Source organism: Sus scrofa, chromosome 14 (assembly GCF_054392235.1).
Source record: "Sus scrofa isolate SSC_HxYL_T2T_F1_AM1 chromosome 14, Sscrofa_HxYL_maternal_Yorkshire_Landrace_v2.0, whole genome shotgun sequence".
Lineage (NCBI taxonomy): Eukaryota > Metazoa > Chordata > Mammalia > Artiodactyla > Suidae > Sus > Sus scrofa.
In genome coordinates this window covers 70,266,887-70,289,552 of record NC_139396.1, presented here as the reverse complement: position 1 = coordinate 70,289,552, position 22,666 = coordinate 70,266,887, and the positions used below count along the sequence as shown (strand labels likewise).

The window sequence follows — 22,666 nt, the reverse complement described above, 5'->3', positions numbered from 1 at the left end:
ACCTTCACCCGTGGGAAGGGGGGAGCCGTCCAAGCCCAGGCAGAGGAGGGGCAGCAGGGAGGTCTGAGTGTCCCCGCCTGTCCCAGGCCCCTTCCTCTCCGGGTCAGCAGCTTGGAGAGATCCTGATGGGAGAGTGAGGAGCCCTTCAGGGCACGGGGGGGATGGAGCAGTGTCGTCTGCAGAGGGGACCCCCGAGAGTTCTAGACACTCCACTCGGCCTCGAGGCACAGCTACCGTGGCCATCTCTGCAATAGCGTGTGTGCCTGCGTGCGTGCATGCGTGTTTGTGTGTGTGTGTGTGTGTGTGTGTGTGTGTGTGTGTGTCTCACAGGGCAGCTGTGGGATCCTGAGGGAGCGCCTAGGACAAGGTCCCGCATCCCATGCTGAGCTCCTCCAAGTGCATCATTTCCCAGGCAGACCCATGGCGGAATCCCAGAGGCAGAACCTGGACTTGGAGGTCCCGAGGCCTATGGACACTTGGACGTTAGGCAGTGGTGGTGGGGCCAGGCGTGGGCTGGCTTCTGAGGGGTCGGGGAGAGCAGAGATCTGGCGTTGTCCCAGGGGCCTTGCTGCATCTGGGACCTCGGGACACACGCGGGTGGAAGGCTACCTGAGGGGACCGAGGGATGAGGGAGCAGGGTCTCGGGATGGAGGGCCCTGTGGTGCGTGTGACAGGGAGGGCCTGGGGAAGGGGCAGAGGGTGGTGTCCCCGGGGCGGTCGGAGCTGGCTGTGCCCCTAAGGATGGGGCTGGGGGTGGGGCTCTAGGACGTGGTGAGTGGGCGTGAGCAGAGTGGTCACGCTGTACATGCGGGTCGTCCTGAAATGGACAGAGGCCCTCAGAGGGGGACACTGGCGCGTGCTGAGCTATCGTCCTGGGGTTTCGGGGAAACAATGCATGAGTGGCTGGGCCAGTCAGAGGTGGACAAGGTCCACACGGAGGAGGGAGCCTGGGGGCCCGGGGGAAAAGTGGACAGCCTTCCACTCTGGCGGTGGCCCCACGCCCCTGGTTCTAGAAGGTCCTCAGGGGCGTGGAGGTGACCCCCCTCGCTGGCACATGCCTCAGGCCTCCCCCCCCCCGCCTCGATTTCCCCAAGGCCAAGGGGGACTCTCTCCACCTTCGAGGATGACCCCATGCAAGCCCGAAAATGGGTAGACACAAGTGAGCGGAGAGCATGATTTCTGAATGACAAGGAGGACGGTTTATTGGGAGTTGACAGGTGCAGGAGGAAGGGCTGGGCTGGACCAGGGTCGCGGGGGGAGACCCTCGCGGGGGTCCTGTGGCTCCAGGCCCCTGAGGGTGGGGGCCCAGGGACCTAGGCGCACTCGGAGGGCGTCACTGTCTTCTCCACAATGGTCCCCTCGTGGGTGACCTGGCAGGTGAAGCCGCTGGAAGATTTCCAGTCACTGGCGGACAGGGCCAGGTAGCTGCTGGCCGCGTACTTGTTGTTGCTCTGTTTCGAGGGCTTGGTGGTCTCCACGCCCTGGGTGACGGTGGTGCCGCCTGCCTTCCAGGTCACCGTCACGGCGCCCGGGTAGAAGTCACTTATTAGACACACCAGGGTGGCCTTGTTGGTGCCGAGCTCCTCAGAGGAGGGCGGGAAGAGGTTGACCGTGGGAGCGGCCTTGGGCTGACCTGGGGGTCGGGGAGAGACGGGAGGTCGTTGGCTCAGTGTCCATCAGGGGAATCCCCTGTGCAGGCGATGGGGACACAGAGTCCCAGGCTGAGCCTTGTCCCCCTGAGGTCAGGTCAGCCACAGGTGGGGTCACTCACCTTGCGTCCGAGCATCTCAGAGCCCGAAGCCCGGAGCTGGGGGCCTGCTGAAGTCTCCAGCTCCTCCTCAGGCTCCCATGTCCTCACCCTCCCAGCCTCGCTCCCTCGTGCTGCCTGGAGCCTAACCCGACCGAGGTGCCCTCTTCCCTCGGCAGGTCTGTCGGTCCCGGGCATCTGTCTGTCGGAGACCACCCCCCCGCCCCCGTCCGAGGTCTTCCTAGGGGAGGACATTTCTGTCCCCTCTTGAGCCTCTCCGCCCTTTCAGGGAGGGGGCACAGGCTCCCCGATGCCACCGTCACCACAGCCCCGACCCCACCGCCCACAGAGGACCGTGTCCAGGGCTGCCAGGGGGCAGGGGCCTTGGGTCCTGGGGCGGGATGCCGGCCAGGCCCCCAGATGAGGGTTTTGGGTGTCAGTGCATTTTCTGTGCTGAGCCTGGGTCTGCGTCTGTGTCTGTTCGGAGGGCCCCTTGTTCAGGGAAGTTGTGCGGAACCCAGTATAACTGCCAGGATCAAGCATCTGCCTGGCGGGGGCCTCTATCTGTCAGCTGCCCCTGTGAGGAGACCCTCCCCGCCCACCTGGGGCGCTTGCTCTGGGGTGTCCTCCCTGCTGGGAGCACGAGGGGGACCCAGCCCGCGGAGGCCACGTTCTCAAGGGACACTCCCTGCCTCCCTCACTGCAAGTCCCTAGGCCCAGGGGCCCCTCAGTCCCTCAGGGTCCTCACAAGGACCCTGAGCCCACAGGGCCCAGGAGGAGTCCCCGGCACCGTCCGCCCCCTCCCAGCGCCCTTGTCACCTCCCTGGACCTGGTGTCCCCGCCTGAACTCCCCACGCCCAGTCCTCAGTCCCTCCTTGTCCTCAGACCCCAGGGCTGCAGGCTCTGAGTGAGGAGCTTTGCTCCCAGGGTCCCTGGGGCAAGGGTTCCTTGGGCAGCGCCCTTGGGTCTCAGAGCCTGGCCCTGGACTAGCAGCCTCCATGTCTGCCCTTAGCTGGACCCTGTGTCAAGAGGGCGGGTCGGGCTGGAGGGGCTGAGGAGCCTGGCCTAGGGGCCTCCTCTTCGGACCCCACCGAGGTTCAGACCTCAGCCCCAGTCGGAGGAGAACGGAGAGAAGATCGACCCAGATTTCACTCGGATCCCCAAGGAGGAGAGAAAAGGGGAGACTCACCGAGGACGGTCAGATGGGTCCCACCGCCGAAAATATTACACAGTGATACAGCCTCAAACATAAACCTCCTGCCCCCTCCACCCCCCACCCCAGGCCACCTGCATCTGGCTGGAGGCTCACAGGCTGCCCCTGCCACGGGGGCTGGTCTGGGTCTGGGAGGGTGAGGGGGGTGCCCTCTCCCCACCTGCACCTTCACCCGTGGGAAGGGGGGAGCCGTCCAAGCCCAGGCAGAGGAGGGGCAGCAGGGAGGTCTGAGTGTCCCCGCCTGTCCCAGGCCCCTTCCTCTCCGGGTCAGCAGCTTGGAGAGATCCTGATGGGAGAGTGAGGAGCCCTTCAGGGCACGGGGGGGATGGAGCAGTGTCGTCTGCAGAGGGGACCCCCGAGAGTTCTAGACACTCCACTCGGCCTCGAGGCACAGCTACCGTGGCCATCTCTGCAATAGCGTGTGTGCCTGCGTGCGTGCATGCGTGTTTGTGTGTGTGTGTGTGTGTGTGTGTGTGTGTGTGTGTGTGTGTGTCTCACAGGGCAGCTGTGGGATCCTGAGGGAGCGCCTAGGACAAGGTCCCGCATCCCATGCTGAGCTCCTCCAAGTGCATCATTTCCCAGGCAGACCCATGGCGGAATCCCAGAGGCAGAACCTGGACTTGGAGGTCCCGAGGCCTATGGACACTTGGACGTTAGGCAGTGGTGGTGGGGCCAGGCGTGGGCTGGCTTCTGAGGGGTCGGGGAGAGCAGAGATCTGGCGTTGTCCCAGGGGCCTTGCTGCATCTGGGACCTCGGGACACACGCGGGTGGAAGGCTACCTGAGGGGACCGAGGGATGAGGGAGCAGGGTCTCGGGATGGAGGGCCCTGTGGTGCGTGTGACAGGGAGGGCCTGGGGAAGGGGCAGAGGGTGGTGTCCCCGGGGCGGTCGGAGCTGGCTGTGCCCCTAAGGATGGGGCTGGGGGTGGGGCTCTAGGACGTGGTGAGTGGGCGTGAGCAGAGTGGTCACGCTGTACATGCGGGTCGTCCTGAAATGGACAGAGGCCCTCAGAGGGGGACACTGGCGCGTGCTGAGCTATCGTCCTGGGGTTTCGGGGAAACAATGCATGAGTGGCTGGGCCAGTCAGAGGTGGACAAGGTCCACACGGAGGAGGGAGCCTGGGGGCCCGGGGGAAAAGTGGACAGCCTTCCACTCTGGCGGTGGCCCCACGCCCCTGGTTCTAGAAGGTCCTCAGGGGCGTGGAGGTGACCCCCCTCGCTGGCACATGCCTCAGGCCTCCCCCCCCCCGCCTCGATTTCCCCAAGGCCAAGGGGGACTCTCTCCACCTTCGAGGATGACCCCATGCAAGCCCGAAAATGGGTAGACACAAGTGAGCGGAGAGCATGATTTCTGAATGACAAGGAGGACGGTTTATTGGGAGTTGACAGGTGCAGGAGGAAGGGCTGGGCTGGACCAGGGTCGCGGGGGGAGACCCTCGCGGGGGTCCTGTGGCTCCAGGCCCCTGAGGGTGGGGGCCCAGGGACCTAGGCGCACTCGGAGGGCGTCACTGTCTTCTCCACAATGGTCCCCTCGTGGGTGACCTGGCAGGTGAAGCCGCTGGAAGATTTCCAGTCACTGGCGGACAGGGCCAGGTAGCTGCTGGCCGCGTACTTGTTGTTGCTCTGTTTCGAGGGCTTGGTGGTCTCCACGCCCTGGGTGACGGTGGTGCCGCCTGCCTTCCAGGTCACCGTCACGGCGCCCGGGTAGAAGTCACTTATTAGACACACCAGGGTGGCCTTGTTGGTGCCGAGCTCCTCAGAGGAGGGCGGGAAGAGGTTGACCGTGGGAGCGGCCTTGGGCTGACCTGGGGGTCGGGGAGAGACGGGAGGTCGTTGGCTCAGTGTCCATCAGGGGAATCCCCTGTGCAGGCGATGGGGACACAGAGTCCCAGGCTGAGCCTTGTCCCCCTGAGGTCAGGTCAGCCACAGGTGGGGTCACTCACCTTGCGTCCGAGCATCTCAGAGCCCGAAGCCCGGAGCTGGGGGCCTGCTGAAGTCTCCAGCTCCTCCTCAGGCTCCCATGTCCTCACCCTCCCAGCCTCGCTCCCTCGTGCTGCCTGGAGCCTAACCCGACCGAGGTGCCCTCTTCCCTCGGCAGGTCTGTCGGTCCCGGGCATCTGTCTGTCGGAGACCACCCCCCCGCCCCCGTCCGAGGTCTTCCTAGGGGAGGACATTTCTGTCCCCTCTTGAGCCTCTCCGCCCTTTCAGGGAGGGGGCACAGGCTCCCCGATGCCACTGTCACCACAGCCCCGACCCCACCGCCCACAGAGGACCGTGTCCAGGGCTGCCAGGGGGCAGGGGCCTTGGGTCCTGGGGCGGGATGCCGGCCAGGCCCCCAGATGAGGGTTTTGGGTGTCAGTGCATTTTCTGTGCTGAGCCTGGGTCTGCGTCTGTGTCTGTTCGGAGGGCCCCTTGTTCAGGGAAGTTGTGCGGAACCCAGTATAACTGCCAGGATCAAGCATCTGCCTGGCGGGGGCCTCTATCTGTCAGCTGCCCCTGTGAGGAGACCCTCCCCGCCCACCTGGGGCGCTTGCTCTGGGGTGTCCTCCCTGCTGGGAGCACGAGGGGGACCCAGCCCGCGGAGGCCACGTTCTCAAGGGACACTCCCTGCCTCCCTCACTGCAAGTCCCTAGGCCCAGGGGCCCCTCAGTCCCTCAGGGTCCTCACAAGGACCCTGAGCCCACAGGGCCCAGGAGGAGTCCCCGGCACCGTCCGCCCCCTCCCAGCGCCCTTGTCACCTCCCTGGACCTGGTGTCCCCGCCTGAACTCCCCACGCCCAGTCCTCAGTCCCTCCTTGTCCTCAGACCCCAGGGCTGCAGGCTCTGAGTGAGGAGCTTTGCTCCCAGGGTCCCTGGGGCAAGGGTTCCTTGGGCAGCGCCCTTGGGTCTCAGAGCCTGGCCCTGGACTAGCAGCCTCCATGTCTGCCCTTAGCTGGACCCTGTGTCAAGAGGGCGGGTCGGGCTGGAGGGGCTGAGGAGCCTGGCCTAGGGGCCTCCTCTTCGGACCCCACCGAGGTTCAGACCTCAGCCCCAGTCGGAGGAGAACGGAGAGAAGATCGACCCAGATTTCACTCGGATCCCCAAGGAGGAGAGAAAAGGGGAGACTCACCGAGGACGGTCAGATGGGTCCCACCGCCGAAGGGAACACACAGTGATACAGCCTCAAACATAAACCTCCTGCCCCCTCCACCCCCCACCCCAGGCCACCTGCATCTGGCTGGAGGCTCACAGGCTGCCCCTGCCACGGGGGCTGGTCTGGGTCTGGGAGGGTGAGGGGGGTGCCCTCTCCCCACCTGCACCTTCACCCGTGGGAAGGGGGGAGCCGTCCAAGCCCAGGCAGAGGAGGGGCAGCAGGGAGGTCTGAGTGTCCCCGCCTGTCCCAGGCCCCTTCCTCTCCGGGTCAGCAACTTGGAGAGATCCTGATGGGAGAGTGAGGAGCCCTTCAGGGCACGGGGGGGATGGAGCAGTGTCGTCTGCAGAGGGGACCCCCAAGAGTTCTAGACACTCCACTCGGCCTCGAGGCACAGCTACCGTGGCCATCTCTGCAATAGCGTGTGTGCCTGCGTGCGTGCATGCGTGTTTGTGTGTGTGTGTGTGTGTGTGTGTGTGTGTGTGTGTGTGTGTGTGTCTCACAGGGCAGCTGTGGGATCCTGAGGGAGCGCCTAGGACAAGGTCCCGCATCCCATGCTGAGCTCCTCCAAGTGCATCATTTCCCAGGCAGACCCATGGCGGAATCCCAGAGGCAGAACCTGGACTTGGAGGTCCCGAGGCCTATGGACACTTGGACGTTAGGCAGTGGTGGTGGGGCCAGGCGTGGGCTGGCTTCTGAGGGGTCGGGGAGAGCAGAGATCTGGCGTTGTCCCAGGGGCCTTGCTGCATCTGGGACCTCGGGACACACGCGGGTGGAAGGCTACCTGAGGGGACCGAGGGATGAGGGAGCAGGGTCTCGGGATGGAGGGCCCTGTGGTGCGTGTGACAGGGAGGGCCTGGGGAAGGGGCAGAGGGTGGTGTCCCCGGGGCGGTCGGAGCTGGCTGTGCCCCTAAGGATGGGGCTGGGGGTGGGGCTCTAGGACGTGGTGAGTGGGCGTGAGCAGAGTGGTCACGCTGTACATGCGGGTCGTCCTGAAATGGACAGAGGCCCTCAGAGGGGGACACTGGCGCGTGCTGAGCTATCGTCCTGGGGTTTCGGGGAAACAATGCATGAGTGGCTGGGCCAGTCAGAGGTGGACAAGGTCCACACGGAGGAGGGAGCCTGGGGGCCCGGGGGAAAAGTGGACAGCCTTCCACTCTGGCGGTGGCCCCACGCCCCTGGTTCTAGAAGGTCCTCAGGGGCGTGGAGGTGACCCCCCTCACTGGCACATGCCTCAGGCCTCCCCCCGCCCGCCTCGATTTCCCCAAGGCCAAGGGGGACTCTCTCCACCTTCGAGGATGACCCCATGCAAGCCCGAAAATGGGTAGACACAAGTGAGCGGAGAGCATGATTTCTGAATGACAAGGAGGACGGTTTATTGGGAGTTGACAGGTGCAGGAGGAAGGGCTGGGCTGGACCAGGGTCGCGGGGGGAGACCCTCGCGGGGGTCCTGTGGCTCCAGGCCCCTGAGGGTGGGGGCCCAGGGACCTAGGCGCACTCGGAGGGCGTCACTGTCTTCTCCACAATGGTCCCCTCGTGGGTGACCTGGCAGGTGAAGCCGCTGGAAGATTTCCAGTCACTGGCGGACAGGGCCAGGTAGCTGCTGGCCGCGTACTTGTTGTTGCTCTGTTTCGAGGGCTTGGTGGTCTCCACGCCCTGGGTGACGGTGGTGCCGCCTGCCTTCCAGGTCACCGTCACGGCGCCCGGGTAGAAGTCACTTATTAGACACACCAGGGTGGCCTTGTTGGTGCCGAGCTCCTCAGAGGAGGGCGGGAAGAGGTTGACCGTGGGAGCGGCCTTGGGCTGACCTGGGGGTCGGGGAGAGACGGGAGGTCGTTGGCTCAGTGTCCATCAGGGGAATCCCCTGTGCAGGCGATGGGGACACAGAGTCCCAGGCTGAGCCTTGTCCCCCTGAGGTCAGGTCAGCCACAGGTGGGGTCACTCACCTTGCGTCCGAGCATCTCAGAGCCCGAAGCCCGGAGCTGGGGGCCTGCTGAAGTCTCCAGCTCCTCCTCAGGCTCCCATGTCCTCACCCTCCCAGCCTCGCTCCCTCGTGCTGCCTGGAGCCTAACCCGACCGAGGTGCCCTCTTCCCTCGGCAGGTCTGTCGGTCCCGGGCATCTGTCTGTCGGAGACCACCCCCCCGCCCCCGTCCGAGGTCTTCCTAGGGGAGGACATTTCTGTCCCCTCTTGAGCCTCTCCGCCCTTTCAGGGAGGGGGCACAGGCTCCCCGATGCCACCGTCACCACAGCCCCGACCCCACCGCCCACAGAGGACCGTGTCCAGGGCTGCCAGGGGGCAGGGGCCTTGGGTCCTGGGGCGGGATGCCGGCCAGGCCCCCAGATGAGGGTTTTGGGTGTCAGTGCATTTTCTGTGCTGAGCCTGGGTCTGCGTCTGTGTCTGTTCGGAGGGCCCCTTGTTCAGGGAAGTTGTGCGGAACCCAGTATAACTGCCAGGATCAAGCATCTGCCTGGCGGGGGCCTCTATCTGTCAGCTGCCCCTGTGAGGAGACCCTCCCCGCCCACCTGGGGCGCTTGCTCTGGGGTGTCCTCCCTGCTGGGAGCACGAGGGGGACCCAGCCCGCGGAGGCCACGTTCTCAAGGGACACTCCCTGCCTCCCTCACTGCAAGTCCCTAGGCCCAGGGGCCCCTCAGTCCCTCAGGGTCCTCACAAGGACCCTGAGCCCACAGGGCCCAGGAGGAGTCCCCGGCACCGTCCGCCCCCTCCCAGCGCCCTTGTCACCTCCCTGGACCTGGTGTCCCCGCCTGAACTCCCCACGCCCAGTCCTCAGTCCCTCCTTGTCCTCAGACCCCAGGGCTGCAGGCTCTGAGTGAGGAGCTTTGCTCCCAGGGTCCCTGGGGCAAGGGTTCCTTGGGCAGCGCCCTTGGGTCTCAGAGCCTGGCCCTGGACTAGCAGCCTCCATGTCTGCCCTTAGCTGGACCCTGTGTCAAGAGGGCGGGTCGGGCTGGAGGGGCTGAGGAGCCTGGCCTAGGGGCCTCCTCTTCGGACCCCACCGAGGTTCAGACCTCAGCCCCAGTCGGAGGAGAACGGAGAGAAGATCGACCCAGATTTCACTCGGATCCCCAAGGAGGAGAGAAAAGGGGAGACTCACCGAGGACGGTCAGATGGGTCCCACCGCCGAAAATATTACACAGTGATACAGCCTCAAACATAAACCTCCTGCCCCCTCCACCCCCCACCCCAGGCCACCTGCATCTGGCTGGAGGCTCACAGGCTGCCCCTGCCACGGGGGCTGGTCTGGGTCTGGGAGGGTGAGGGGGGTGCCCTCTCCCCACCTGCACCTTCACCCGTGGGAAGGGGGGAGCCGTCCAAGCCCAGGCAGAGGAGGGGCAGCAGGGAGGTCTGAGTGTCCCCGCCTGTCCCAGGCCCCTTCCTCTCCGGGTCAGCAGCTTGGAGAGATCCTGATGGGAGAGTGAGGAGCCCTTCAGGGCACGGGGGGGATGGAGCAGTGTCGTCTGCAGAGGGGACCCCCGAGAGTTCTAGACACTCCACTCGGCCTCGAGGCACAGCTACCGTGGCCATCTCTGCAATAGCGTGTGTGCCTGCGTGCGTGCATGCGTGTTTGTGTGTGTGTGTGTGTGTGTGTGTGTGTGTGTGTCTCACAGGGCAGCTGTGGGATCCTGAGGGAGCGCCTAGGACAAGGTCCCGCATCCCATGCTGAGCTCCTCCAAGTGCATCATTTCCCAGGCAGACCCATGGCGGAATCCCAGAGGCAGAACCTGGACTTGGAGGTCCCGAGGCCTATGGACACTTGGACGTTAGGCAGTGGTGGTGGGGCCAGGCGTGGGCTGGCTTCTGAGGGGTCGGGGAGAGCAGAGATCTGGCGTTGTCCCAGGGGCCTTGCTGCATCTGGGACCTCGGGACACACGCGGGTGGAAGGCTACCTGAGGGGACCGAGGGATGAGGGAGCAGGGTCTCGGGATGGAGGGCCCTGTGGTGCGTGTGACAGGGAGGGCCTGGGGAAGGGGCAGAGGGTGGTGTCCCCGGGGCGGTCGGAGCTGGCTGTGCCCCTAAGGATGGGGCTGGGGGTGGGGCTCTAGGACGTGGTGAGTGGGCGTGAGCAGAGTGGTCACGCTGTACATGCGGGTCGTCCTGAAATGGACAGAGGCCCTCAGAGGGGGACACTGGCGCGTGCTGAGCTATCGTCCTGGGGTTTCGGGGAAACAATGCATGAGTGGCTGGGCCAGTCAGAGGTGGACAAGGTCCACACGGAGGAGGGAGCCTGGGGGCCCGGGGGAAAAGTGGACAGCCTTCCACTCTGGCGGTGGCCCCACGCCCCTGGTTCTAGAAGGTCCTCAGGGGCGTGGAGGTGACCCCCCTCACTGGCACATGCCTCAGGCCTCCCCCCGCCCGCCTCGATTTCCCCAAGGCCAAGGGGGACTCTCTCCACCTTCGAGGATGACCCCATGCAAGCCCGAAAATGGGTAGACACAAGTGAGCGGAGAGCATGATTTCTGAATGACAAGGAGGACGGTTTATTGGGAGTTGACAGGTGCAGGAGGAAGGGCTGGGCTGGACCAGGGTCGCGGGGGGAGACCCTCGCGGGGGTCCTGTGGCTCCAGGCCCCTGAGGGTGGGGGCCCAGGGACCTAGGCGCACTCGGAGGGCGTCACTGTCTTCTCCACAATGGTCCCCTCGTGGGTGACCTGGCAGGTGAAGCCGCTGGAAGATTTCCAGTCACTGGCGGACAGGGCCAGGTAGCTGCTGGCCGCGTACTTGTTGTTGCTCTGTTTCGAGGGCTTGGTGGTCTCCACGCCCTGGGTGACGGTGGTGCCGCCTGCCTTCCAGGTCACCGTCACGGCGCCCGGGTAGAAGTCACTTATTAGACACACCAGGGTGGCCTTGTTGGTGCCGAGCTCCTCAGAGGAGGGCGGGAAGAGGTTGACCGTGGGAGCGGCCTTGGGCTGACCTGGGGGTCGGGGAGAGACGGGAGGTCGTTGGCTCAGTGTCCATCAGGGGAATCCCCTGTGCAGGCGATGGGGACACAGAGTCCCAGGCTGAGCCTTGTCCCCCTGAGGTCAGGTCAGCCACAGGTGGGGTCACTCACCTTGCGTCCGAGCATCTCAGAGCCCGAAGCCCGGAGCTGGGGGCCTGCTGAAGTCTCCAGCTCCTCCTCAGGCTCCCATGTCCTCACCCTCCCAGCCTCGCTCCCTCGTGCTGCCTGGAGCCTAACCCGACCGAGGTGCCCTCTTCCCTCGGCAGGTCTGTCGGTCCCGGGCATCTGTCTGTCGGAGACCACCCCCCCGCCCCCGTCCGAGGTCTTCCTAGGGGAGGACATTTCTGTCCCCTCTTGAGCCTCTCCGCCCTTTCAGGGAGGGGGCACAGGCTCCCCGATGCCACCGTCACCACAGCCCCGACCCCACCGCCCACAGAGGACCGTGTCCAGGGCTGCCAGGGGGCAGGGGCCTTGGGTCCTGGGGCGGGATGCCGGCCAGGCCCCCAGATGAGGGTTTTGGGTGTCAGTGCATTTTCTGTGCTGAGCCTGGGTCTGCGTCTGTGTCTGTTCGGAGGGCCCCTTGTTCAGGGAAGTTGTGCGGAACCCAGTATAACTGCCAGGATCAAGCATCTGCCTGGCGGGGGCCTCTATCTGTCAGCTGCCCCTGTGAGGAGACCCTCCCCGCCCACCTGGGGCGCTTGCTCTGGGGTGTCCTCCCTGCTGGGAGCACGAGGGGGACCCAGCCCGCGGAGGCCACGTTCTCAAGGGACACTCCCTGCCTCCCTCACTGCAAGTCCCTAGGCCCAGGGGCCCCTCAGTCCCTCAGGGTCCTCACAAGGACCCTGAGCCCACAGGGCCCAGGAGGAGTCCCCGGCACCGTCCGCCCCCTCCCAGCGCCCTTGTCACCTCCCTGGACCTGGTGTCCCCGCCTGAACTCCCCACGCCCAGTCCTCAGTCCCTCCTTGTCCTCAGACCCCAGGGCTGCAGGCTCTGAGTGAGGAGCTTTGCTCCCAGGGTCCCTGGGGCAAGGGTTCCTTGGGCAGCGCCCTTGGGTCTCAGAGCCTGGCCCTGGACTAGCAGCCTCCATGTCTGCCCTTAGCTGGACCCTGTGTCAAGAGGGCGGGTCGGGCTGGAGGGGCTGAGGAGCCTGGCCTAGGGGCCTCCTCTTCGGACCCCACCGAGGTTCAGACCTCAGCCCCAGTCGGAGGAGAACGGAGAGAAGATCGACCCAGATTTCACTCGGATCCCCAAGGAGGAGAGAAAAGGGGAGACTCACCGAGGACGGTCAGATGGGTCCCACCGCCGAAGGGAACACACAGTGATACAGCCTCAAACATAAACCTCCTGCCCCCTCCACCCCCCACCCCAGGCCACCTGCATCTGGCTGGAGGCTCACAGGCTGCCCCTGCCACGGGGGCTGGTCTGGGTCTGGGAGGGTGAGGGGGGTGCCCTCTCCCCACCTGCACCTTCACCCGTGGGAAGGGGGGAGCCGTCCAAGCCCAGGCAGAGGAGGGGCAGCAGGGAGGTCTGAGTGTCCCCGCCTGTCCCAGGCCCCTTCCTCTCCGGGTCAGCAGCTTGGAGAGATCCTGATGGGAGAGTGAGGAGCCCTTCAGGGCACGGGGGGGATGGAGCAGTGTCGTCTGCAGAGGGGACCCCCAAGAGTTCTAGACACTCCACTCGGCCTCGAGGCACAGCTACCGTGGCCATCTCTGCAATAGCGTGTGTGCCTGCGTGCGTGCATGCGTGTTTGTGTGTGTGTGTGTGTGTGTGTGTCTCACAGGGCAGCTGTGGGATCCTGAGGGAGCGCCTAGGACAAGGTCCCGCATCCCATGCTGAGCTCCTCCAAGTGCATCATTTCCCAGGCAGACCCATGGCGGAATCCCAGAGGCAGAACCTGGACTTGGAGGTCCCGAGGCCTATGGACACTTGGACGTTAGGCAGTGGTGGTGGGGCCAGGCGTGGGCTGGCTTCTGAGGGGTCGGGGAGAGCAGAGATCTGGCGTTGTCCCAGGGGCCTTGCTGCATCTGGGACCTCGGGACACACGCGGGTGGAAGGCTACCTGAGGGGACCGAGGGATGAGGGAGCAGGGTCTCGGGATGGAGGGCCCTGTGGTGCGTGTGACAGGGAGGGCCTGGGGAAGGGGCAGAGGGTGGTGTCCCCGGGGCGGTCGGAGCTGGCTGTGCCCCTAAGGATGGGGCTGGGGGTGGGGCTCTAGGACGTGGTGAGTGGGCGTGAGCAGAGTGGTCACGCTGTACATGCGGGTCGTCCTGAAATGGACAGAGGCCCTCAGAGGGGGACACTGGCGCGTGCTGAGCTATCGTCCTGGGGTTTCGGGGAAACAATGCATGAGTGGCTGGGCCAGTCAGAGGTGGACAAGGTCCACACGGAGGAGGGAGCCTGGGGGCCCGGGGGAAAAGTGGACAGCCTTCCACTCTGGCGGTGGCCCCACGCCCCTGGTTCTAGAAGGTCCTCAGGGGCGTGGAGGTGACCCCCCTCACTGGCACATGCCTCAGGCCTCCCCCCGCCCGCCTCGATTTCCCCAAGGCCAAGGGGGACTCTCTCCACCTTCGAGGATGACCCCATGCAAGCCCGAAAATGGGTAGACACAAGTGAGCGGAGAGCATGATTTCTGAATGACAAGGAGGACGGTTTATTGGGAGTTGACAGGTGCAGGAGGAAGGGCTGGGCTGGACCAGGGTCGCGGGGGGAGACCCTCGCGGGGGTCCTGTGGCTCCAGGCCCCTGAGGGTGGGGGCCCAGGGACCTAGGCGCACTCGGAGGGCGTCACTGTCTTCTCCACAATGGTCCCCTCGTGGGTGACCTGGCAGGTGAAGCCGCTGGAAGATTTCCAGTCACTGGCGGACAGGGCCAGGTAGCTGCTGGCCGCGTACTTGTTGTTGCTCTGTTTCGAGGGCTTGGTGGTCTCCACGCCCTGGGTGACGGTGGTGCCGCCTGCCTTCCAGGTCACCGTCACGGCGCCCGGGTAGAAGTCACTTATTAGACACACCAGGGTGGCCTTGTTGGTGCCGAGCTCCTCAGAGGAGGGCGGGAAGAGGTTGACCGTGGGAGCGGCCTTGGGCTGACCTGGGGGTCGGGGAGAGACGGGAGGTCGTTGGCTCAGTGTCCATCAGGGGAATCCCCTGTGCAGGCGATGGGGACACAGAGTCCCAGGCTGAGCCTTGTCCCCCTGAGGTCAGGTCAGCCACAGGTGGGGTCACTCACCTTGCGTCCGAGCATCTCAGAGCCCGAAGCCCGGAGCTGGGGGCCTGCTGAAGTCTCCAGCTCCTCCTCAGGCTCCCATGTCCTCACCCTCCCAGCCTCGCTCCCTCGTGCTGCCTGGAGCCTAACCCGACCGAGGTGCCCTCTTCCCTCGGCAGGTCTGTCGGTCCCGGGCATCTGTCTGTCGGAGACCACCCCCCCGCCCCCGTCCGAGGTCTTCCTAGGGGAGGACATTTCTGTCCCCTCTTGAGCCTCTCCGCCCTTTCAGGGAGGGGGCACAGGCTCCCCGATGCCACCGTCACCACAGCCCCGACCCCACCGCCCACAGAGGACCGTGTCCAGGGCTGCCAGGGGGCAGGGGCCTTGGGTCCTGGGGCGGGATGCCGGCCAGGCCCCCAGATGAGGGTTTTGGGTGTCAGTGCATTTTCTGTGCTGAGCCTGGGTCTGCGTCTGTGTCTGTTCGGAGGGCCCCTTGTTCAGGGAAGTTGTGCGGAACCCAGTATAACTGCCAGGATCAAGCATCTGCCTGGCGGGGGCCTCTATCTGTCAGCTGCCCCTGTGAGGAGACCCTCCCCGCCCACCTGGGGCGCTTGCTCTGGGGTGTCCTCCCTGCTGGGAGCACGAGGGGGACCCAGCCCGCGGAGGCCACGTTCTCAAGGGACACTCCCTGCCTCCCTCACTGCAAGTCCCTAGGCCCAGGGGCCCCTCAGTCCCTCAGGGTCCTCACAAGGACCCTGAGCCCACAGGGCCCAGGAGGAGTCCCCGGCACCGTCCGCCCCCTCCCAGCGCCCTTGTCACCTCCCTGGACCTGGTGTCCCCGCCTGAACTCCCCACGCCCAGTCCTCAGTCCCTCCTTGTCCTCAGACCCCAGGGCTGCAGGCTCTGAGTGAGGAGCTTTGCTCCCAGGGTCCCTGGGGCAAGGGTTCCTTGGGCAGCGCCCTTGGGTCTCAGAGCCTGGCCCTGGACTAGCAGCCTCCATGTCTGCCCTTAGCTGGACCCTGTGTCAAGAGGGCGGGTCGGGCTGGAGGGGCTGAGGAGCCTGGCCTAGGGGCCTCCTCTTCGGACCCCACCGAGGTTCAGACCTCAGCCCCAGTCGGAGGAGAACGGAGAGAAGATCGACCCAGATTTCACTCGGATCCCCAAGGAGGAGAGAAAAGGGGAGACTCACCGAGGACGGTCAGATGGGTCCCACCGCCGAAGGGAACACACAGTGATACAGCCTCAAACATAAACCTCCTGCCCCCTCCACCCCCCACCCCAGGCCACCTGCATCTGGCTGGAGGCTCACAGGCTGCCCCTGCCACGGGGGCTGGTCTGGGTCTGGGAGGGTGAGGGGGGTGCCCTCTCCCCACCTGCACCTTCACCCGTGGGAAGGGGGGAGCCGTCCAAGCCCAGGCAGAGGAGGGGCAGCAGGGAGGTCTGAGTGTCCCCGCCTGTCCCAGGCCCCTTCCTCTCCGGGTCAGCAGCTTGGAGAGATCCTGATGGGAGAGTGAGGAGCCCTTCAGGGCACGGGGGGGATGGAGCAGTGTCGTCTGCAGAGGGGACCCCCGAGAGTTCTAGACACTCCACTCGGCCTCGAGGCACAGCTACCGTGGCCATCTCTGCAATAGCGTGTGTGCCTGCGTGCGTGCATGCGTGTTTGTGTGTGTGTGTGTGTGTGTGTGTGTGTGTGTGTGTGTGTGTCTCACAGGGCAGCTGTGGGATCCTGAGGGAGCGCCTAGGACAAGGTCCCGCATCCCATGCTGAGCTCCTCCAAGTGCATCATTTCCCAGGCAGACCCATGGCGGAATCCCAGAGGCAGAACCTGGACTTGGAGGTCCCGAGGCCTATGGACACTTGGACGTTAGGCAGTGGTGGTGGGGCCAGGCGTGGGCTGGCTTCTGAGGGGTCGGGGAGAGCAGAGATCTGGCGTTGTCCCAGGGGCCTTGCTGCATCTGGGACCTCGGGACACACGCGGGTGGAAGGCTACCTGAGGGGACCGAGGGATGAGGGAGCAGGGTCTCGGGATGGAGGGCCCTGTGGTGCGTGTGACAGGGAGGGCCTGGGGAAGGGGCAGAGGGTGGTGTCCCCGGGGCGGTCGGAGCTGGCTGTGCCCCTAAGGATGGGGCTGGGGGTGGGGCTCTAGGACGTGGTGAGTGGGCGTGAGCAGAGTGGTCACGCTGTACATGCGGGTCGTCCTGAAATGGACAGAGGCCCTCAGAGGGGGACACTGGCGCGTGCTGAGCTATCGTCCTGGGGTTTCGGGGAAACAATGCATGAGTGGCTGGGCCAGTCAGAGGTGGACAAGGTCCACACGGAGGAGGGAGCCTGGGGGCCCGGGGGAAAAGTGGACAGCCTTCCACTCTGGCGGTGGCCCCACGCCCCTGGTTCTAGAAGGTCCTCAGGGGCGTGGAGGTGACCCCCCTCACTGGCACATGCCTCAGGCCTCCCCCCGCCCGCCTCGATTTCCCCAAGGCCAAGGGGGACTCTCTCCACCTTCGAGGATGACCCCATGCAAGCCCGAAAATGGGTAGACACAAGTGAGCGGAGAGCATGATTTCTGAATGACAAGGAGGACGGTTTATTGGGAGTTGACAGGTGCAGGAGGAAGGGCTGGGCTGGACCAGGGTCGCGGGGGGAGACCCTCGCGGGGGTCCTGTGGCTCCAGGCCCCTGAGGGTGGGGGCCCAGGGACCTAGGCGCACTCGGAGGGCGTCACTGTCTTCTCCACAATGGTCCCCTCGTGGGTGACCTGGCAGGTGAAGCCGCTGGAAGATTTCCAGTCACTGGCGGACAGGGCCAGGTAGCTGCTGGCCGCGTACTTGTTGTTGCTCTGTTTCGAGGGCTTGGTGGTCTCCACGCCCTGGGTGACGGTGGTGCCGCCTGCCTTCCAGGTCACCGTCACGGCGCCCGGGTAGAAGTCACTTATTAGACACACCAGGGTGGCCTTGTTGGTGCCGAGCTCCTCAGAGGAGGGCGGGAAGAGGTTGACCGTGGGAGCGGCCTTGGGCTGACCTGGGGGTCGGGGAGAGACGGGAGGTCGTTGGCTCAGTGTCCATCAGGGGAATCCCCTGTGCAGGCGATGGGGACACAGAGTCCCAGGCTGAGCCTTGTCCCCCTGAGGTCAGGTCAGCCACAGGTGGGGTCACTCACCTTGCGTCCGAGCATCTCAGAGCCCGAAGCCCGGAGCTGGGGGCCTGCTGAAGTCTCCAGCTCCTCCTCAGGCTCCCATGTCCTCACCCTCCCAGCCTCGCTCCCTCGTGCTGCCTGGAGCCTAACCCGACCGAGGTGCCCTCTTCCCTCGGCAGGTCTGTCGGTCCCGGGCATCTGTCTGTCGGAGACCACCCCCCCGCCCCCGTCCGAGGTCTTCCTAGGGGAGGACATTTCTGTCCCCTCTTGAGCCTCTCCGCCCTTTCAGGGAGGGGGCACAGGCTCCCCGATGCCACCGTCACCACAGCCCCGACCCCACCGCCCACAGAGGACCGTGTCCAGGGCTGCCAGGGGGCAGGGGCCTTGGGTCCTGGGGCGGGATGCCGGCCAGGCCCCCAGATGAGGGTTTTGGGTGTCAGTGCATTTTCTGTGCTGAGCCTGGGTCTGCGTCTGTGTCTGTTCGGAGGGCCCCTTGTTCAGGGAAGTTGTGCGGAACCCAGTATAACTGCCAGGATCAAGCATCTGCCTGGCGGGGGCCTCTATCTGTCAGCTGCCCCTGTGAGGAGACCCTCCCCGCCCACCTGGGGCGCTTGCTCTGGGGTGTCCTCCCTGCTGGGAGCACGAGGGGGACCCAGCCCGCGGAGGCCACGTTCTCAAGGGACACTCCCTGCCTCCCTCACTGCAAGTCCCTAGGCCCAGGGGCCCCTCAGTCCCTCAGGGTCCTCACAAGGACCCTGAGCCCACAGGGCCCAGGAGGAGTCCCCGGCACCGTCCGCCCCCTCCCAGCGCCCTTGTCACCTCCCTGGACCTGGTGTCCCCGCCTGAACTCCCCACGCCCAGTCCTCAGTCCCTCCTTGTCCTCAGACCCCAGGGCTGCAGGCTCTGAGTGAGGAGCTTTGCTCCCAGGGTCCCTGGGGCAAGGGTTCCTTGGGCAGCGCCCTTGGGTCTCAGAGCCTGGCCCTGGACTAGCAGCCTCCATGTCTGCCCTTAGCTGGACCCTGTGTCAAGAGGGCGGGTCGGGCTGGAGGGGCTGAGGAGCCTGGCCTAGGGGCCTCCTCTTCGGACCCCACCGAGGTTCAGACCTCAGCCCCAGTCGGAGGAGAACGGAGAGAAGATCGACCCAGATTTCACTCGGATCCCCAAGGAGGAGAGAAAAGGGGAGACTCACCGAGGACGGTCAGATGGGTCCCACCGCCGAAAATATTACACAGTGATACAGCCTCAAACATAAACCTCCTGCCCCCTCCACCCCCCACCCCAGGCCACCTGCATCTGGCTGGAGGCTCACAGGCTGCCCCTGCCACGGGGGCTGGTCTGGGTCTGGGAGGGTGAGGGGGGTGCCCTCTCCCCACCTGCACCTTCACCCGTGGGAAGGGGGGAGCCGTCCAAGCCCAGGCAGAGGAGGGGCAGCAGGGAGGTCTGAGTGTCCCCGCCTGTCCCAGGCCCCTTCCTCTCCGGGTCAGCAGCTTGGAGAGATCCTGATGGGAGAGTGAGGAGCCCTTCAGGGCACGGGGGGGATGGAGCAGTGTCGTCTGCAGAGGGGACCCCCAAGAGTTCTAGACACTCCACTCGGCCTCGAGGCACAGCTACCGTGGCCATCTCTGCAATAGCGTGTGTGCCTGCGTGCGTGCATGCGTGTTTGTGTGTGTGTGTGTGTGTGTGTGTCTCACAGGGCAGCTGTGGGATCCTGAGGGAGCGCCTAGGACAAGGTCCCGCATCCCATGCTGAGCTCCTCCAAGTGCATCATTTCCCAGGCAGACCCATGGCGGAATCCCAGAGGCAGAACCTGGACTTGGAGGTCCCGAGGCCTATGGACACTTGGACGTTAGGCAGTGGTGGTGGGGCCAGGCGTGGGCTGGCTTCTGAGGGGTCGGGGAGAGCAGAGATCTGGCGTTGTCCCAGGGGCCTTGCTGCATCTGGGACCTCGGGACACACGCGGGTGGAAGGCTACCTGAGGGGACCGAGGGATGAGGGAGCAGGGTCTCGGGATGGAGGGCCCTGTGGTGCGTGTGACAGGGAGGGCCTGGGGAAGGGGCAGAGGGTGGTGTCCCCGGGGCGGTCGGAGCTGGCTGTGCCCCTAAGGATGGGGCTGGGGGTGGGGCTCTAGGACGTGGTGAGTGGGCGTGAGCAGAGTGGTCACGCTGTACATGCGGGTTGTCCTGAAATGGACAGAGGCCCTCAGAGGGGGACACTGGCGCGTGCTGAGCTATCGTCCTGGGGTTTCGGGGAAACAATGCATGAGTGGCTGGGCCAGTCAGAGGTGGACAAGGTCCACACGGAGGAGGGAGCCTGGGGGCCCGGGGGAAAAGTGGACAGCCTTCCACTCTGGCGGTGGCCCCACGCCCCTGGTTCTAGAAGGTCCTCAGGGGCGTGGAGGTGACCCCCCTCGCTGGCACATGCCTCAGGCCTCCCCCCCCCGCCTCGATTTCCCCAAGGCCAAGGGGGACTCTCTCCACCTTCGAGGATGACCCCATGCAAGCCCGAAAATGGGTAGACACAAGTGAGCGGAGAGCATGATTTCTGAATGACAAGGAGGACGGTTTATTGGGAGTTGACAGGTGCAGGAGGAAGGGCTGGGCTGGACCAGGGTCGCGGGGGGAGACCCTCGCGGGGGTCCTGTGGCTCCAGGCCCCTGAGGGTGGGGGCCCAGGGACCTAGGCGCACTCGGAGGGCGTCACTGTCTTCTCCACAATGGTCCCCTCGTGGGTGACCTGGCAGGTGAAGCCGCTGGAAGATTTCCAGTCACTGGCGGACAGGGCCAGGTAGCTGCTGGCCGCGTACTTGTTGTTGCTCTGTTTCGAGGGCTTGGTGGTCTCCACGCCCTGGGTGACGGTGGTGCCGCCTGCCTTCCAGGTCACCGTCACGGCGCCCGGGTAGAAGTCACTTATTAGACACACCAGGGTGGCCTTGTTGGTGCCGAGCTCCTCAGAGGAGGGCGGGAAGAGGTTGACCGTGGGAGCGGCCTTGGGCTGACCTGGGGGTCGGGGAGAGACGGGAGGTCGTTGGCTCAGTGTCCATCAGGGGAATCCCCTGTGCAGGCGATGGGGACACAGAGTCCCAGGCTGAGCCTTGTCCCCCTGAGGTCAGGTCAGCCACAGGTGGGGTCACTCACCTTGCGTCCGAGCATCTCAGAGCCCGAAGCCCGGAGCTGGGGGCCTGCTGAAGTCTCCAGCTCCTCCTCAGGCTCCCATGTCCTCACCCTCCCAGCCTCGCTCCCTCGTGCTGCCTGGAGCCTAACCCGACCGAGGTGCCCTCTTCCCTCGGCAGGTCTGTCGGTCCCGGGCATCTGTCTGTCGGAGACCACCCCCCCGCCCCCGTCCGAGGTCTTCCTAGGGGAGGACATTTCTGTCCCCTCTTGAGCCTCTCCGCCCTTTCAGGGAGGGGGCACAGGCTCCCCGATGCCACCGTCACCACAGCCCCGACCCCACCGCCCACAGAGGACCGTGTCCAGGGCTGCCAGGGGGCAGGGGCCTTGGGTCCTGGGGCGGGATGCCGGCCAGGCCCCCAGATGAGGGTTTTGGGTGTCAGTGCATTTTCTGTGCTGAGCCTGGGTCTGCGTCTGTGTCTGTTCGGAGGGCCCCTTGTTCAGGGAAGTTGTGCGGAACCCAGTATAACTGCCAGGATCAAGCATCTGCCTGGCGGGGGCCTCTATCTGTCAGCTGCCCCTGTGAGGAGACCCTCCCCGCCCACCTGGGGCGCTTGCTCTGGGGTGTCCTCCCTGCTGGGAGCACGAGGGGGACCCAGCCCGCGGAGGCCACGTTCTCAAGGGACACTCCCTGCCTCCCTCACTGCAAGTCCCTAGGCCCAGGGGCCCCTCAGTCCCTCAGGGTCCTCACAAGGACCCTGAGCCCACAGGGCCCAGGAGGAGTCCCCGGCACCGTCCGCCCCCTCCCAGCGCCCTTGTCACCTCCCTGGACCTGGTGTCCCCGCCTGAACTCCCCACGCCCAGTCCTCAGTCCCTCCTTGTCCTCAGACCCCAGGGCTGCAGGCTCTGAGTGAGGAGCTTTGCTCCCAGGGTCCCTGGGGCAAGGGTTCCTTGGGCAGCGCCCTTGGGTCTCAGAGCCTGGCCCTGGACTAGCAGCCTCCATGTCTGCCCTTAGCTGGACCCTGTGTCAAGAGGGCGGGTCGGGCTGGAGGGGCTGAGGAGCCTGGCCTAGGGGCCTCCTCTTCGGACCCCACCGAGGTTCAGACCTCAGCCCCAGTCGGAGGAGAACGGAGAGAAGATCGACCCAGATTTCACTCGGATCCCCAAGGAGGAGAGAAAAGGGGAGACTCACCGAGGACGGTCAGATGGGTCCCACCGCCGAAAATATTACACAGTGATACAGCCTCAAACATAAACCTCCTGCCCCCTCCACCCCCCACCCCAGGCCACCTGCATCTGGCTGGAGGCTCACAGGCTGCCCCTGCCACGGGGGCTGGTCTGGGTCTGGGAGGGTGAGGGGGGTGCCCTCTCCCCACCTGCACCTTCACCCGTGGGAAGGGGGGAGCCGTCCAAGCCCAGGCAGAGGAGGGGCAGCAGGGAGGTCTGAGTGTCCCCGCCTGTCCCAGGCCCCTTCCTCTCCGGGTCAGCAGCTTGGAGAGATCCTGATGGGAGAGTGAGGAGCCCTTCAGGGCACGGGGGGGATGGAGCAGTGTCGTCTGCAGAGGGGACCCCCGAGAGTTCTAGACACTCCACTCGGCCTCGAGGCACAGCTACCGTGGCCATCTCTGCAATAGCGTGTGTGCCTGCGTGCGTGCATGCGTGTTTGTGTGTGTGTGTGTGTGTGTGTGTGTGTGTGTGTGTGTGTCTCACAGGGCAGCTGTGGGATCCTGAGGGAGCGCCTAGGACAAGGTCCCGCATCCCATGCTGAGCTCCTCCAAGTGCATCATTTCCCAGGCAGACCCATGGCGGAATCCCAGAGGCAGAACCTGGACTTGGAGGTCCCGAGGCCTATGGACACTTGGACGTTAGGCAGTGGTGGTGGGGCCAGGCGTGGGCTGGCTTCTGAGGGGTCGGGGAGAGCAGAGATCTGGCGTTGTCCCAGGGGCCTTGCTGCATCTGGGACCTCGGGACACACGCGGGTGGAAGGCTACCTGAGGGGACCGAGGGATGAGGGAGCAGGGTCTCGGGATGGAGGGCCCTGTGGTGCGTGTGACAGGGAGGGCCTGGGGAAGGGGCAGAGGGTGGTGTCCCCGGGGCGGTCGGAGCTGGCTGTGCCCCTAAGGATGGGGCTGGGGGTGGGGCTCTAGGACGTGGTGAGTGGGCGTGAGCAGAGTGGTCACGCTGTACATGCGG

The 22,666-nt window shown here is 65.5% G+C and overlaps 7 gene segments (V, D, J or C); all 7 read right to left on the bottom strand.

Moving 5' to 3' along the window:
- Positions 1-1,176: 1,176 nt before the first annotated feature.
- LOC146396666 (Ig lambda chain C region-like) lies at positions 1,177-3,090 on the bottom strand. The segment is given in 2 exon segments: positions 1,177-1,633; positions 2,937-3,090. Coding segments are annotated over 2 exon segments (381 nt in total).
- A 1,216-nt stretch (positions 3,091-4,306) lies between these two features.
- On the bottom strand, positions 4,307-6,220 carry LOC146396665 (Ig lambda chain C region-like). The segment is given in 2 exon segments: positions 4,307-4,763; positions 6,067-6,220. Coding segments are annotated over 2 exon segments (381 nt in total).
- Positions 6,221-7,438: 1,218 nt separating this feature from the next.
- Positions 7,439-9,352, bottom strand: LOC146396664 (Ig lambda chain C region-like). The segment is given in 2 exon segments: positions 7,439-7,895; positions 9,199-9,352. Coding segments are annotated over 2 exon segments (381 nt in total).
- A 1,206-nt stretch (positions 9,353-10,558) lies between these two features.
- LOC146396663 (Ig lambda chain C region-like) lies at positions 10,559-12,472 on the bottom strand. The segment is given in 2 exon segments: positions 10,559-11,015; positions 12,319-12,472. Coding segments are annotated over 2 exon segments (381 nt in total).
- A 1,196-nt stretch (positions 12,473-13,668) lies between these two features.
- LOC146396662 (Ig lambda chain C region-like) lies at positions 13,669-15,582 on the bottom strand. The segment is given in 2 exon segments: positions 13,669-14,125; positions 15,429-15,582. Coding segments are annotated over 2 exon segments (381 nt in total).
- A 1,214-nt stretch (positions 15,583-16,796) lies between these two features.
- On the bottom strand, positions 16,797-18,710 carry LOC146396661 (Ig lambda chain C region-like). The segment is given in 2 exon segments: positions 16,797-17,253; positions 18,557-18,710. Coding segments are annotated over 2 exon segments (381 nt in total).
- A 1,195-nt stretch (positions 18,711-19,905) lies between these two features.
- Positions 19,906-21,819, bottom strand: LOC102158332 (Ig lambda chain C region-like). The segment is given in 2 exon segments: positions 19,906-20,362; positions 21,666-21,819. Coding segments are annotated over 2 exon segments (381 nt in total).
- Positions 21,820-22,666: the final 847 nt, after the last annotated feature.